The sequence below is a fragment of the Clarias gariepinus genome, chromosome 21 (assembly GCF_024256425.1).
Source record: "Clarias gariepinus isolate MV-2021 ecotype Netherlands chromosome 21, CGAR_prim_01v2, whole genome shotgun sequence".
Lineage (NCBI taxonomy): Eukaryota > Metazoa > Chordata > Actinopteri > Siluriformes > Clariidae > Clarias > Clarias gariepinus.
In genome coordinates this window covers 18472122-18487889 of record NC_071120.1, presented here as the reverse complement: position 1 = coordinate 18487889, position 15768 = coordinate 18472122, and the positions used below count along the sequence as shown (strand labels likewise).

At 38.9% G+C, this 15768-nt stretch overlaps 2 protein-coding genes across 6 annotated transcripts in view; one reads left to right on the top strand and one right to left on the bottom strand.

Annotated features, from left to right (window-relative positions):
* Window positions 1-7858, top strand: part of rtkna (rhotekin a) — a 67525-nt gene extending 59667 nt beyond the window's left edge. For 3 of the 5 annotated variants that reach the window (XM_053481181.1, XM_053481182.1, XM_053481183.1), the window contains exons 8-12: window positions 204-310; window positions 392-520; window positions 2136-2301; window positions 3729-3833; window positions 5079-7858. In XM_053481181.1, coding sequence (XP_053337156.1) covers window positions 204-310; window positions 392-520; window positions 2136-2301; window positions 3729-3833; window positions 5079-5638 — 1067 coding nt within the window. In that variant the 3' untranslated portion in view covers window positions 5639-7858. Of the gene's footprint in view, window positions 1-203; window positions 311-391; window positions 521-2135; window positions 2302-3728; window positions 3834-4557; window positions 4665-5078 lie in introns of those variants that run through there. The other 2 variants (XM_053481184.1, XM_053481185.1) reach the window with 2 other exon arrangements.
* A 1119-nt stretch (window positions 7859-8977) lies between these two features.
* si:dkey-40c11.2 (drebrin-like protein B) overlaps window positions 8978-15768 on the bottom strand; it is a 49820-nt gene continuing 43029 nt past the window's right edge. The window contains exons 5-16 of the mRNA XM_053481359.1: window positions 15083-15220; window positions 14905-14982; window positions 14605-14756; window positions 13860-13914; window positions 13706-13780; window positions 13350-13446; window positions 12796-13260; window positions 12220-12591; window positions 11993-12079; window positions 10862-10977; window positions 10672-10726; window positions 8978-10578 (exon numbers count right to left, since the gene is read on the bottom strand). Coding sequence (XP_053337334.1) covers window positions 10442-10578; window positions 10672-10726; window positions 10862-10977; window positions 11993-12079; window positions 12220-12591; window positions 12796-13260; window positions 13350-13446; window positions 13706-13780; window positions 13860-13914; window positions 14605-14756; window positions 14905-14982; window positions 15083-15220 — 1827 coding nt within the window. The 3' untranslated portion in view covers window positions 8978-10441. The remainder of the gene's footprint in view (window positions 10579-10671; window positions 10727-10861; window positions 10978-11992; window positions 12080-12219; window positions 12592-12795; window positions 13261-13349; window positions 13447-13705; window positions 13781-13859; window positions 13915-14604; window positions 14757-14904; window positions 14983-15082; window positions 15221-15768) is intronic.

The following is a 15768-nucleotide window of genomic DNA, read 5'->3' as shown; positions in this document are numbered from 1 at the left end:
ATTATTATGTCAGGGTTGCCCTCATAATCCCAAGTGGAAATTGCTAGTAATGGCTAGTTAATAGGAGTTTGTTAATGATGTGTTATCTAAGGCACGTTAACAGCTCCACAGCGTGCAGGTGCACAAATGGTGCCTAGTGTAGTTTTTAGGGGGAAAAAATAGTAGTTTTCATTATCATTAACTTTATCGCTCTTTGCCTGTAGAGGAGTGTTCATACTGGTTGCCGTTGTATGGAAGCGCATGCTGTCGTCTGGCCGCTCAGCCCCTCTGTATGACCCAGCAGATGCTTAGCGGATGCCTCAGGGTGAAGGTGATGGATAAACACAGGCTTAAACACATACTCACAATCTATCCTCAGATTGTTCACATCAATGCTGTTTTTTCTGTATAGCTTGGTGGGGATCCTAAAGGATGGACGAAAGTTTACGGTGTCCTAAAGGGGACAAACCTCTTCTGTTACCACCGACAAGAAGATTTGGAGGCCAATGTCGAGCCTTTATTAACGATCAGCATTAACAAAGTAAGGAGCTCCGTTATGTTTTTTCCACACATTGTGTTAAGTCACTCTTAAAAACTACATATATGTCTTTTTGTAATCCTTTGCTACACTTATACACTTCCCAGTGTTTCACTAGTGCTTGGATAGCATCAAGGAAGAAAGTTTTATCAATACCTGAAACTCTGGTCCCCTGGGAACTTCTGGCTTATAGCGTTGTCTGGACTGTACTGGGGATGTGGCATTAACTTGCAGCCGAATGTTTGTGCATGATTGTGGATACAGTTCCCACAAAAACAAATCCCTCGGTTTTCAGGGATCAGATGTTTCACTTAATAAATGGTCACGGGAATGACTGCAGTGGTCTCCAAAACCACCTAAGCGTCAGGATCATTATTTCCTTTTTAAAATGTTTGCACCATTTAAATGTTTTATAGTGGCTAATTGTCCCATTTGTGCCTAAAATCTTTCGGGTTTACACCTTCATTCATGATGAATTTTATCATTAGTCCCTGTTTGACTTAAACGCCTCTCTTAGTATACTGTTCCTATCCCAGTTAAGGAATTTGCCCCTAATGGTACTTGTTGCAGAATTGTTGCACATGCAACAGAATGGTTGCAGAGCCTAAGTGTTTTGACTCATTATGTTTTCTGCTTTTGGCATTAAATCCTGCATGTCATCAGTGAATGAAAGCAGTGTGCGGTCTCTGTGATCAAAAGTCCTCATGTGCTCAGTGCAGCAGCTGACATCCACATTGTACAAACGTGGCGCCACAACAACTGTGATTATGGCATTTAGGCCACACACCTCCATCTGGCATAAATTACACATCATGTGGCTTAGCAATCATGCGGTAGAACAGAGCGACTACAGGGCTTTTAAATCCATACAATGTTACAGAGCTTTTAACAGCAGTTGCTTTGAAGTCATTTTAATAGAAGAATAAGAACATTAATCTTTTAGATTGTAGTGCTATATCTCACCTCTTGTTTGTTTCCTTACTGAATGTAATGTACCGTAACAAGGCAAAATATTGTTACTATGATCATGATGATGATTTTGACTACATGACTACTGTAGTGAGTCATTATATCCCTTGACTAGACAAGGGATTTGTCATGACAGCTCCCAGTGTGTCAGAGTAGTTGCAAGTCTTCTTCCACTGAGAAGTATTTCCTATTCATGTCATATACTGATGTGTTAAAATATTGTCTTAAAAAGGTTCTCTTCTTGTAAGGCAGTGCGTTCATTTGTCTCGTCAGGAAACCGTCTGCATGTCTAGTGAAGCTCTGCTTCCACCTACTGGTGGAAATGCCAGATCGAAGACAAAGCAGTAGCACTATGAGTAGGCTTTCTATGAATTCAAATCATTGTGGTATTATGGCTAAGATTCATGACATCTATCTGTGCATTCAGTGCATGGTGCTCTGTTCATGAGTTTTCCCTTTCTCACAAAATGGAGCAGTGCAGAATTTAACCCAGACCGGATTTCTATATAGTTTTGTATATGCTTTAATTGACTTTACTATTCACAGTAATGTTGTTTATATGCCAGTCATCAGCAGATGTTTAGTGGTTTGTTGCTGCTCATGTGCTCACAAAGAGGCCTAGGTTTAATTCTGTGTTTCTTTGTTACAGGAGACGAGAATACGAGCAGCAGAAAGAGACCCCCAAAGCAAAGCTCAGAGTATCTGCGTCAGTAACCAGTATGGAGGAGAGGAGGTCACGCACACGCTAGTGACAGACAGTCGAGAGGACACACAGCGCTGGATGGAGGCCTTCTGGCAGCAGTTCTTTGACATGAGTGAGTGTAACATCACAGCTACAGATTTTTCACAAGGGGGAGCCGTTGGCATTCTAATATAGAGAGCTGCTGCATGGGAATAGGGACAGAGATAAAATATGTTTAAAATATGTTACTATTAAATTGGCTAAGTAGGGTTAGTGGTGAGCACTGTGGCCTGGCCTCCGGGGTCCGGGTTTGATTTTCGCCTCGGGTCTGTGTGCATGAAGTTTGCATATCCTCTCTCAATGTTTTTTGGGTTTCTTCTAAGTGCTCCGGTTTCCTCCCACAGTCCAAAAACATGTAGGTTAGGCTAATTGGCGTTTACGAATTGCCCGTAGTCTGTGAATGACAATCGGCATCGAGCTGGCAACTCGACCTCTTAGGTAACTGCAACATAAACGACTGATATATCTCCAGGTTGGGGAGTATTTTTTCGCCCGATGTGGCAGATGGTATGTGGAAAGACCAAAATACAAAAAAAACAAACTAGTAAATAAATAAATAACTTTCACACGACACGATAAACTTCCATCACCATCTCCGTGTGATGGTGATAAATTTAAAACGGACGCCTCATGAAAAAGTGATGAAATGAGGAACATGTGGCTAATCGTAAGACTTAAATTTACACCAGATGTTGTGCAGAGGTGAGTCCAAAATGCTTCAATGCTAATCAGTGTGTCCTTTTATGCTACTGTAGATTTACACTAGATGGGTACATAAACAATTTTTTTTCTGTTTGAGTTACATTAAAGCTTAATATTGGCATTAATATTAATGCAGTCTGAATTAGAAACATACTGTAGATACAGAATGTTCATGTTGTGCTGTGAGGTGCATGTCCATAATGCTAGACTTTTCTGTACTGCAGCAGCAAGCGTACTCTTCCCGACTAAAATTTAGATAAAACTGCTACTGAGCACAGGAGTAATCATCGTACTGGATTCTTTTTACAATCTGTGTTTAATCATATGCAATGGTAACGTGTTCTTAATAATATGCTCAATAGGACTATTTTATTATGCTGGGTGTACTTAACCCAGTGCAAGAAAGCGAAGAAATAATTTTCTTAATAATATAAAATTTTGAACATTAATCTTATTGATTTGTATAGCATTTTTGTTGAACCAAAAAAAAAAGTATTAATTCATTACACTGTTCTTGTTCATTTTAACACAAGGCATATGTACTGTAAATGTACTGCTTTTTTAGAAATAGATATTTAATATTGTCTACACATTTGTATTAGTGGTGTGTGCTTGTGCCCTGCAGTAGGGATGACATATTTCTATGCTCCAGGGCCCTCACAACCCTTCACAGGATAAGCGCTATGAAAAATGAATGAATGAATGATTACATCATTATATTTCGGTCCCCAAGGCTAGCCATTAAATTGATCAAGTAAGCAATTTCTCGGTTGACTGATCCGCTTTGTCCCCCTGCAGGCCAGTGGAAGCAGTGCTGTGATGAGCTGATGAAGATCGACCTGCCTTCACCACGCAGACCTGCTCTGGTTACAACCAAACAGGGCTCGCTCTACCATGAGATGGGTACGTCAGGAAGAAGAGAGCAGAAATTTGCTTTGTTAAATGGAAAATCAAGAGCTTTTTACTTTAATCTCTATTTTAACATGTTTCGTAACTGAGTTAAGAATTGCAAACTCATTTGTAAAAAGCGGTTTATAGGAAGAATGTAAACAGTTACAGGTTAAATAAAAATAAAATTGTAATTGTTATAAACTAAAAGTGAAATGAGAATTTGAGCCCATACTTTTAGACCATAGAATTCATGCAAGCTTACTTATTCTCATAAATGCCCTCTCACCTCAATACCTGCATTTAGACTTCATTTATGACAGGATTTAGATTCAAATTTACTGGAGTATTCCTTAAAGCCAGTGCTGTAGGCAGTGTTAATGAAGTTGATTCAGACATAATGCACCAATGGTCGCACCTCTTTAGATCCTCACATATCCTAAGCTGAGTTTCTCTACATAAACTTATTTCTTTCTGACACTGACTCTGTTTTTCTGTCTTTCTCTTCTCTTTCACTTTTGTCTTCTCTTTGGTTCTGTCCATTTTCTGTTTATCTTTCCGTTGGTTTCTCAAAACACCATTTTCATCACCATTCCTTTTTTATACACACTACCGGACTTAATACATTCATAAAAATCGAATTACACCTAATATTTATGCTTAAAAAACATCATATTTTATTTCCTCATGTTACATTCCCCTGGTTTTGCCCCTTGTGGTGGTTTTGCCCTGCCCTTAGCGCCCCCTCTGTCTGCCCCACCTTCATGTGAGGGCCTGCTGCTGCAGGATAACGCTGTCTCTGCTGAGATCCGTGCGCTGCTCTCCTCCTATTACAGCGACAGGTGATGTAACCAGGCCGGTTGTTCCAGACCTTTACCTAGCTTCGCTGCTTCTGCTGAGCCATTCTGTTTAGTGCCCTGTGAAGACCTTCAGTATGTTTTTAAACCTCGTCCTGCCTTGACATTGTACTTTAGAGCAGTCCAAAAAAAAAAAAAAGGAAGCTAAATACAGGATACATGTATGATTATTGTTTTCCTTTAAAATGTGTTCTGATGTTTAAGTGCCTTTATGTTATATTAGAGGCATGTGCTAAAAATTTGGCTTTTATGGATTATTGACAAATTGCGAAAAGAGACAGAAGTCTTTTTAGTTTTTTTTTTAAAATAGTTAAACACTAAAACAAGACAAGCACAAAAATGCCTCTGCCTGCAAATGTGTTAGGGTTGTTTACAGTAACTGTACTCTGTCTCTGTCTGACAGTTATTGACACATCTGATGACATCAGTGCCGTCACCGATATCCTGACGAGGCGTATTGAGGAGTTTGAGTTTCAGACCCCGCCGCACTGGATGTACTTGTTTAAGGAAGAGCCTCCCGGTAGCCCCAAAAACCTTCGGCAAGGCTCTCCACGCCACTCTCCCAGTCCCCGCTGTCACCGGCCTCATGCACTGCTCTCCTCTGAGGCCAGCCTGGCCTCAGACACCTCCAGCCCCTGCAGCTCTAGCCCATGCTCGCCCCACTACCTCGCCTCTAACCGTTTCCGCCCTCGTACACTTTCCCTGGATGCCAAGCTGTCCACGCTGCGAGGAAGAAACTACGGGGGACTCCACTGTTCGTGCCAACCGCCATCATCCAGCTCGCTCCATCAGCAAGCTCCGCCTCTTTCCTGCTCAAGCTCCACTTCTAGTAACAGCTCGAGCGAAGGGAGTAACAGCCCAGAATCGGATCTCGCCTTCTCGCGACCTTCCGGGGCACGGCGCAGCCTGAGGAACCTCCGAGCAAAGCTGGACCCCAGAAACTGGCTACAAAGTCACATTTAGATCCTTCAGATCCTTCCATCTTGAGGAAAGAATTTCTTACAAAATTACCTACATCCCAACCATTCAGTCCTTAAAGAGTAACTCTTTGGAAGAGAAGGTTTAACTGTATACCTGTACTCAGAATGATGGACAAAGGTTGCAGTTAATGGGAGAGTATCTGAAAATAGGTTCTACAACGTGGTGATGAATAATTATTTAACTGTGGTTTGATAGCAGTTTAATGTAATACGCAAGTCCTGTGATTCTGCACCTCAAACTGGAGTTCGGTATTCCTATCAGTCAGTTTGCTCCTCCAATCTCCTGGACTAATGATCTGCAGTTAGTTGCAGCAGCGGAACTGGTAGATAATATTAAGTTTAACTAAAAAAAGAAATCATTGGTAACTTAACAGCCTCTAAACTTTAATTTACAAAACAAGCTACTGAAAATTGCTTTACTAAAAAAATGTTTTTTTTAAAAAACAAACAAATAGTTTAAAGCTTAAACCGTGCAGCCGCCATTTTATAGGCGCAGCGCTGTACAAAATGTTCACAATGTTACTTTACTATAGTTTAGTCTTATTATGCAGATCAAATTAACAGCAGCTTTTTAGACGTTTTTTCATTATTCATTTTGTAAAACAATTTCTTAGACATGCATTATTTTAATGAAAAAACAGTGGAAAAAGGAAACACTAGCTACCTTATCACATGTTTTGATGATCGAACCTGATCGGCCTGATTTTTCCAACCAAAACATCCATCCAGCAGTGATGTATTCCTAAACTGTTACTGATGAGGTGCTGGGTGAGGATTTACACATTACGTACAAGCTGCAACAAAGTGTTTAAAATCATGACACCGGTGTTGTGCTGATAGTCATTGTACTCCCATGTTAGCGTAAATGTTTGAGCAGCGGTCATCTGGTGCTCACTTTCCACTGATTGACAAGAAGAAAAAAACTGACAAATTGTCCGTACATATTATATACACAACAGGCACCAATCCACTACGTCTGCTAGTTGTGCACCTTACAGTAAGTTAATGGGTTGTTGGGTTAAAAAAAAAAGGTACTGACTATTCCTTTACCATTCATATACTCCATCAGTGTACCTTTAAAAATTATTGTATGTAAATATTATCTTCAAAAGGTATAGCTTAGTACTCTCTTTCAAATAGTGTGTGTGTGCCACTCAAAACTATATCCAACTAAAGTTTAACCGGTTGCTGAATTTGGTGCAGTAGTTTATCACTTTTACGAAATGTACATTTCTTAGAACAATGCAAGCTTTAGAAATTATGGATTACAAATCAGGAATTTTCAGTATGTAACCAGTTCTCATTATGTTGCAGGCTGCTGTAGTGAAGGTGCTCCCGATTGCAGAAACGCAACGGGTCAGAACGTATCAGGTGTTGTAATATTACCCCGGTGTATATGAAACGTACATGACTATGCAACTGTTTTCCAGTTTAATGCGCTACCTGCATCATCAGTGCAGTTTGCTTCTTGTGATTTTAGCACTTTTCATAAGCTATCAATGGGAAAATTGAGGTCAAAAGTTATTTTGTCATTTGTATGCTTCATGCTTTATACATACAAGAGGTCGCTATTGAAATGATCAAAATCTAGTCTACACTAGACACCTCCAGTAATGAACAAGCTGATACCTGAATATACATATGTACATCTCAGGATTGTCGTTTTTCAAAGTGGGGCATAAGTCGCGCATACGTAAATAATAAGCACACAATGTGTTAAATATAGTGTGTGGTGCGGTGGGTCTGTGTTCTGTTTCAGTTGTACTGACAAATACATCAGTATGGTGGACGTTATAGTGAACTTGTACACTGTATTACGATACTGAATTGAAATTATTAACTAATTCTGCTTTTCATTGCTAATTAAGAGCCACCAAGGTCAACTTTGAACCTGTAAAGTCATTCAGTCTGTGTTGTAAAGTTTTGTAAATTAACAGCTTTATTTCTTGCCTTTGTTCAAACTGTATTTTATCTTATCCTTTATCTTTATTTTTATTTTTTGTTATAAATATAGCTATTGAGATATTTTATCAGATGACTATACTGTAGGTCTAACTATTCTGGTAGATAATATTAAGTTTAACTTGGAGATGAGCATCCTGTCAGCAGGCTGTCTGCATGCACATTGCCATTGGAGTGAAAACTAACTCAGCATGTAGAATAATGATAATAGAAAAGCAGATTATTAAAAAGCTATAAATAAGCCTGTCTCATTTTTGTCTTTTATTGTGTTCCTAATTGTGTTAAATGTTACAGTTGGATTGTTATAAAGCAACATTGCAAGAATCTTAACATAAGAATTTCTTGGAATGAAGAAGAAAATTTCCCACCACTAGCAATTCTTTATATACAAACTTTTCACAAACTTTCCACAACATTAAATCGAACTATAAATGGATAGAGTATGTGATGCTCTTAAACTGAAACAAGTTGTAATCAGTGGTGTAAGAGTATTTAAACGCTTTGGGATGTGGTAAGACATCACATTCATTATTTTTTTATAATAGCACACCCAGAATTTTTTTTTTTTATGTTTTTAATTAAAACATACTGGTGTGTTGTGTTTTTTTTTTTTGTTTGTTTTTCCTTCAGTTTAAATCCACTGTATATGGTACAGGTACTGAACAATTGGAAAGCACAAACATTTATTTGGTTATCCAACAATTCAGCCTTTAATATATATCCATCCATCTGGGAACCTCTGTAGACCAACTAGGGCCCGTGGAGGCCAATGCTGATTACCATTGTATTTATTCCCATTTTACCACAGTGGTGAGCCCTCTGGTCTATATTCCCAAAGGCATTCATTAACACACATGCGGGCATTAACGACTATTACCCTAATATTAGACTTTGGTCTTCGGAATGTGGGAGGAAACCGAGGTACCTGGAGGAAAAACCACCAAACATGGAGAGAACATGCGAACTTCATGCACACGGACCCTTGAGCCTTTAGGTGCTGTGGGTGGCAATGTGCAGCCTTCATGAATCAGACTTTTTTGTTCAGCACATGCCATGGGGCAGCAGTCTGTAGTGCACTAGGTGTTCGGGTGACATTCTGTCGTGGCCAACATTGACTTTTTTTAGTGATTTTTTTTTTTTTTGTGGGATCGGACCTGACTGGAAGGCCTTCAGTCACCACAGACATATATTATAGACATGGTGTATAATTTCTAATATGCATTGTTCAGTTCACCTGGCTGTGGTGCTAATGTTATGGCTGAAATTATTGGTAAAAAAATAAAAATAAATATGTGCATTATGTGCATATCAATATCAATCACACATTATACATGTTGGTTACAAGAAAAAGACAGAAAAGTTAAATACAAGATATAGATCTTTAATTAACTGATGAAAAAGTGAACCACACACAAGATGCTGTCAGGTGGTCGATAGGTATAAAACAGTAGAGTTGAGTGTAATCTTATGTAGCAGTGTTTGATAAAAAAAAGAAAAAGAAATTTGAAAATGGTAAATTCCATGAAAAGTTAATTGCTAGATTTCTCATATCGGCGATAAATAATTTTTATCGTATTTTTTATATTACATCAGTGAGTCTGGATTGAATTTGTGTCTATTAAAGGTTTCACTCAGTACAAATACAGTGTAAAACCAGACTGCCTTATTTGACCTCAGTCAGGTGTTGGTTAGTAAAAAGTCATCCTCACCACATTATTACCCACAAAATACAGAGTGAAACACAACTCGGGTCTACATTAGGCTTGTGCAATAATGTGATCTTTCCAACATACAGTAATAATACAATGCCACGATGTGCAAGTGATACTATGAGGGGCATTTAAATCAAACTGGGGCTTGTGAATGAAGGCATAAAACCGATTGAGATTTACAGAAGACTAGTACAGTGATGAGACGCTTAGCCACAGTAAAACATCAGAACATAAGGAAGCTGAGTATGTCCATTCAAGTGGACAAGCCATTTTTGAGCCCCTAAAAGGAGTTCCTGGGAGGCCAGTACAATCATGGCTCTGGCGTACTGAGAAAACGTTCTGCCTTAATGGTGAAATAAAATTCATCACTGTATGTTTGAGTAAAAAAATCTCTCATCTTCTTCTGCCAGCAAGCAGTTCCTGACTGCTGATGTTATGATGCCCTCTTTAAACCTGTAATGGTGGAAATGCTTGATTTTTGTTCTGGATTATTCATTTTTTTTGCCTAAGTTTATTGTAAATCATAAGCAGGGAAAAATCAATATTGCATAAGCCCAATGGAAATACAATACAAAGTGGATCAACAAAATCTGCTCAGCAGCACTTTAAAAACTTTATAGGTAATATAGGATTTATCCCGATAATAAACAATAAAACGATACGTCCTCTAAATGCAGCTGTAACAAGGCTTATAGTTACTATATCTAACATTAGCGTTACAAAGCCATAAATCAGTCAATATCATAACGATCAGAACAACTGATTTTCGTGTTAGAAACATAACCAAGAGTCAAACATACTGCTGAGCCTCATATCATATGTCATAATAATAAACAAAAACAATAATCTGTAGATGGTTCGGAATAACTTCACGCAACCTGTCTCACTTCACCAGTTGCCCAAGCACTGATCTCCGATCATTTTATTTATTTGTTGTTGTCTCTTTTGTCCCATTGGTCTATTAGTACCTTCACTGTGGTACAGCCAGAAGACTTGGAGCATGTTTTAGCTCCCTCTGCTGGATACCCCAAAGCTTTTGGTCCCTGAGCGCTGGTACTGATTCAAAAGAGACAAAGAACTGTCTCTGAAAGAAAAGAAAAAAAAAAAGTCCTTTAGATGGTCTCCACATAGTTGGAAGGGAAGAGACCTTGACGACCATCTTTGCTGAAACCCCTCCACCAGGCTTCGTCCACTGTTTCAACGCCCATGATGATGTCCCCGGGCTCGAAGGAAATCTCGCTGTCATCCTCTGGAAAGCACAGTGTGTTCAGAGATCAGTATGAGTACATGCTGCTTGCATGAAGGGTTGTTTGGATTTACTGGAAATAAAAGGAACCCTGACCTGCTTGGTAGTCATAGAGCGCTCGGACACGCAGAACCGGACGGTCTGTGGAGGACTGTGGGGGGAAACACTGGCTATTAGACATTAAAATCAATATTTTTTATTTAATAATTATAGTATGAAATAGGATTTAAAGGAGTAAGGGAAAAAAAAACAGTGCAACTTAAACTCTAGTTACATAATTACCTACCTCTTCATTCTCTGCCTCTTCACTGTGCGAGTCATCTTGCTCATTTTCCTCACGATTGACTATGTAAGTACACTTCTCTGGTGTGCTGTGGTCAGAGGAATCATCATACTCTTTGGCTGGACGGAGGATACAAAAAGTGCAATCCATGAGCAACTGTGGTTATGTTTAGGTGCAAAGGTTTCCATCAATCTGAATGAATTCATTCATTATTTCGGTTTTATTCATTCATGCATTTGTTTATGTTTCATTCATTTATTCATTTGTTTCATTCATTCATTCATTTATCCATTCATTCTGGTTTCATGAATTCATTCATTCATTCCTTTATTTATTTATCTATTTATTTATTCCTGTTTCACTGAAACGTTCATTCCTGTTTCATTCATTCATCCATTTATTCCTGTTTTATTCATTCCATCAGTCCTTTATTCCTTCAATTATTGATGCAATTAGTTCCTGTGCTGTTCAAAACATTTATCTTAGCACTGTGTTCAAAATCTCTTTTTAAATGTTAGACAATACAAATGCACACAAGTTCTAAGGATGTCTATTCAAAATGTACACAACAGTTATACATAAAAGTTATGCAAAATTCTTTATTTGCAATAAATGTGTTTCTTAGTTTTAACCCATCAGTTATCAAAACACGTTACTTTTGGCAAGAGTTGAACGACTGTAATGAAAGGACCAACTTTGACTACACAGAAGTCGGATAATGTTTACAATGTAGTAAGCTGAAGTGCATTACTGTGAAAAAGTCTTGAGCCACCCCTCATTTCTCGATATTTAAATTAAAAAAATCGATAATCCAAAATCGATTTAAAAATACAGTATATATATTTTAAATTTAAGGGTGGTTAAAATGGTGCCATTCCTCTATAATCCTACAGGTGGTGCTCTAACATATTCCTACATTGACAGGCAGCACAGCACCCCATGTGCAGGAGCAAATTTGTGAAGTTTATTTAGAATTCTAACAAAATCTGAGGGAAAAACAATATTGAATCGGGATATTTATAAAAAAAAATTGTGATGCTTATAGAATCGCAATACAAATTGAATCAGCAAGTACAGCAGGTATCCTGATAATATTGTTTCGGGTGGTCCCTGTTGAGTCCCGTCTCTATTTACCTGTACCATTCTCAGCCCATAAACCATTTTGGTCTGGTCTTTCTTCTTCAATCACAAAGTTCTCAGTCTTCTCCACCACATACATCTCTGCAAACATGAAGAGATGATAAAACACTCAATCCTAACCCATTCCAAGGAACATCCCTGTACTCCTGTCACAATATAATTACAAAATATGCAAGATACTGTAACTATCTCAGAATATCTCAGAATATCATTCTACTCGCCTGCTTCACATCTAACATCCACATCAATCTCTTCCACGAGGGTAGCTTCAACACTGGTTGACGTTTCAAACTCTGGTTGTTTCTCGCTTGAATTAAACTCTGCTGTTTCTTCAGTTTCCTCCTGCTCAGGTTCTTCCTCCTCTATCGGTTCATCCACCTCAATAAGAGGGAAAACCTTAACGGGTTCTGATCGTGGCATGACAGCCTCCTGGGCTTCAACTAGATCCTGAGAGCGGAAGGATATTTCTTCGGCTGGGAGACAGGAGATACATGGTTCCAATGGTAATCTTGGCTCTGGAGTCTCTGGGCCAACTATGATGTCCAAGTCCTCCATCTCACTTGGTACGCAGGTGTCAAGAAGGAGCTCTGAGGCTGGATTTTTGAAGATGATGAACAGAATAAGTTTTAAACAGAATATGGCAAAAATAAGAATGTCATTTAAAATATTAACAAATTTTTGAGTTTCTTGGTATTCGATACGTTGCTGTAGCTTAAATCAAGTTGGACGAGTTCATCTGAGAACGAGGAACGAGATCTTCTGGACTAAAGTGTATTTTATTTTTATTCAAAGCTTACCCTTTAAAGGAACTGGGTTCTCAGGCAGTGGTGCGGATGGAGCATCTGGAATAGTAGCAGGTTCCTGCGCACTAACTTCTACACTGAATGATTTGCTCTCGACCACACTTGAAGATTCAGTGACCTCAGAGAGCTGGGCAGCAGGAAGCTCAGGAAGGCAGGACTGGGGTGGAGCTTTGATATCTGGCAGGCTGGGCAAAAAGCACAAGGGTGGTGGAGAGCGCTCAACAGGAGATGCGGGAGGAGTCCTCAGAGGGGCGCGAGGGCTTTTGGGAGATGTTATTGGACGGAAGCCTGGACTGGTCGGGGACATGCTGCGATTGAAGGGGCTAGTCGGTGTGCGAGAAAAGGGGGAGGTGACGGATGGACTGAGTGGAGAAGTTGGACCGCTACCGGTGCTGGCTCGCTCGAAGATGAAGGCGGTGTCTGTCAAACTGCGCTGGTAGCGACGGAATGGAGGTTTGCCTGGATATTTCAAGACAAAAAAAAAAAACAACTTGTGTCATGCTGCACTTCATGACACTGATTTAGACGAATGCTTCTATAACATTTACCTGAGCGTGGGGATGAAGGGCTGATGGAGCTTTGCGAAAGTTGCCTGAAAAACTCTCTTGGGTTTATGGAGCGCTGGGAAATGAGGACTGCTGCCTCCTAGTGGTCACCAAAGGAAGCATGAACAACAGATTTAAAAACTGCCAAGACTTTCCTTTTCAAATATTATAAAAGGATGAAAAGGTGTGGGTAGCTCAGTGGTGAAGATGTTGGACTGTGAATCAGAATGTCACAGGATCAAACCCCAGCACCACCAAGTTACCACTGTTGGGCCCTTGAGCAAGGCCCTTAAACCTCAACTGCTTTGATGTATAAGGGCGTCAGTCAAATGCCAGAAATTTAAACGTAACACACTCACGGCTGCTTTTTCTATGGATTCACTGTGTCTAAGGCGAGCCCTCATCTCCTCTTCATGCTCTCTCTGCTGCACCTCCTGTCCATCACACATAATCATCTCATGAAAATGTTCAAAATACACACAACCTATAAAAGTCACTTCTGGTTTCACTCACCCATCGAGATTTCTCCTTTTTTCTGAATTCTTCTTGACGCTTGGCATCCAATTTCCTGGAAAAACAAACATCACAACATTTGTCGTCTTCCATGTCCTACTGTTTAGGTTTAATGTGTGTTCCTATATGCTGCCTGCTGTATGTACTTTCAAAATTATAATATCAGTAATTGGTAACATCCGGTCCTGATGATGTTCTTTACTTTAAATTTATAAGGAAGTAATTAATCCTGTAAAACTATTCAACTTGGATCTCTATATCATGATGATAAATAAATGATTCATTTCATATTCAGAACCTAAATATCATAACGATTGATTATTAATAGATCATTTAGTTAAATTGATAATGAAGGAACACTGGTTAAACTCAACATTCTCAATATGTCTTGCTGACACCATGAGGGGCGTTCAAGTCAAACCGGGACTTATGAAATTTCTCATGAATGAAAGCATAAAGCTGATATGCTTTCATTCAGCTAGAGAAGATTTCAATACAGTAAAGTGATGAGAGTCTTAACACACTAGTAAAACCCTGGAATAAGTGCATTAGTGTAGCAGGGGATCATATAGAGAAAAACATATTTTTTACTCTCACAACTGTGTTTTGAAAAGTCCCAGTTTGACTTGAACACCACTCATACTACTGCTACAACTACTAATAAATTTAATAATAATAACAATCATCATCATCACAAAGCAGTATGTGGGTCTATAATGTGTGTGTCTATGGAAGTGCTTGTCACCTTTGCTCCTCAATCATTTGCATTTTTTGATTCATCTTCCTATCTCTCTCCTCAGCCTCTTTCGTTTCCTGCATAACCCTTTCTCTTTCCAGGCGTCTCCTTTCATCCGTAGCCTTCCTCTTCTCCTCCTCCTTCCTCCTCTCTTCCTCACGCTGAGACACAGGACACAGTGAGAGGAGCATTAAGAATCCAAACTTCCCTAGAGCACTATATATATTATTAATTTGAAACATTGCCTGTGTTTTCTCATCTAATTTAGATAGCAGAGATTTTACAGATGGAGAGATTAAAAGTCTGCACCTCCGCACGTGCCCAGAAGGAGTCTCTGTTAATCCGTCTCATCTCCATGGCAGCGTTGGTCTTCCTGTAGTTTGTTCCCTGCAAAAAAAAAAAAAAAAAAAAGGAGGTGTGTCTTACTCATTTCAATCACAAATCTTAAGCAAGGTTAAAAAGAGTTCAATCAAGTATAGTCTGTTACCACTGTCTCTTCTTTTTCTGTTGGTCTTGAGTTTCTTCTAAATCTCTCCATTGGCGGCCGAACTTTGGCCAAAACAGCTGCAATCTTTTCCTCAGCCAGATCATTTTTATTAGAGGCACTGATGAACGCATGGGCTTCCTATAGACAGGGTGGGTTAAAAAAAAAAAATCAGCTTACTTAAAGACACTTATACAGATTTATTAAAAAAAAGGAGCATATTAAGAGAGGAATAAACCATTACGGTGTGCGGTTATAGCAAAATAATCAATAACAGAGTGTTATGTTAAGGCCCTCCACAAATTGTTGATTATTTTTCAACAAAAGCATGTATTACTTTATGACAGAAATTCATCTTCATTTATTTATTACATACTATTAATGTTGTGGACCATCCACCAAACAAATTTGTTCCTGTTATTCCTTATGTTAAAGCAGGTATAAACAGTTATCCCATCACCGGCCTGTCCTTTTTTTTTCTCTTTAGAACATATTTCAACAAAAAAAAATAATAATAATAATCTGCAGCTTGTCATGCTACAGACGCACACGAAAAGGTAAATGAACCTAGAAAAGCTTAACCATAATGACGATTACTCATTTTTATTTAACAACACGTTATCACTGTTACGTAATAAACCTTTATAGACGAGTAGATTAATATAAATCATTATAATTTATTGGAATTA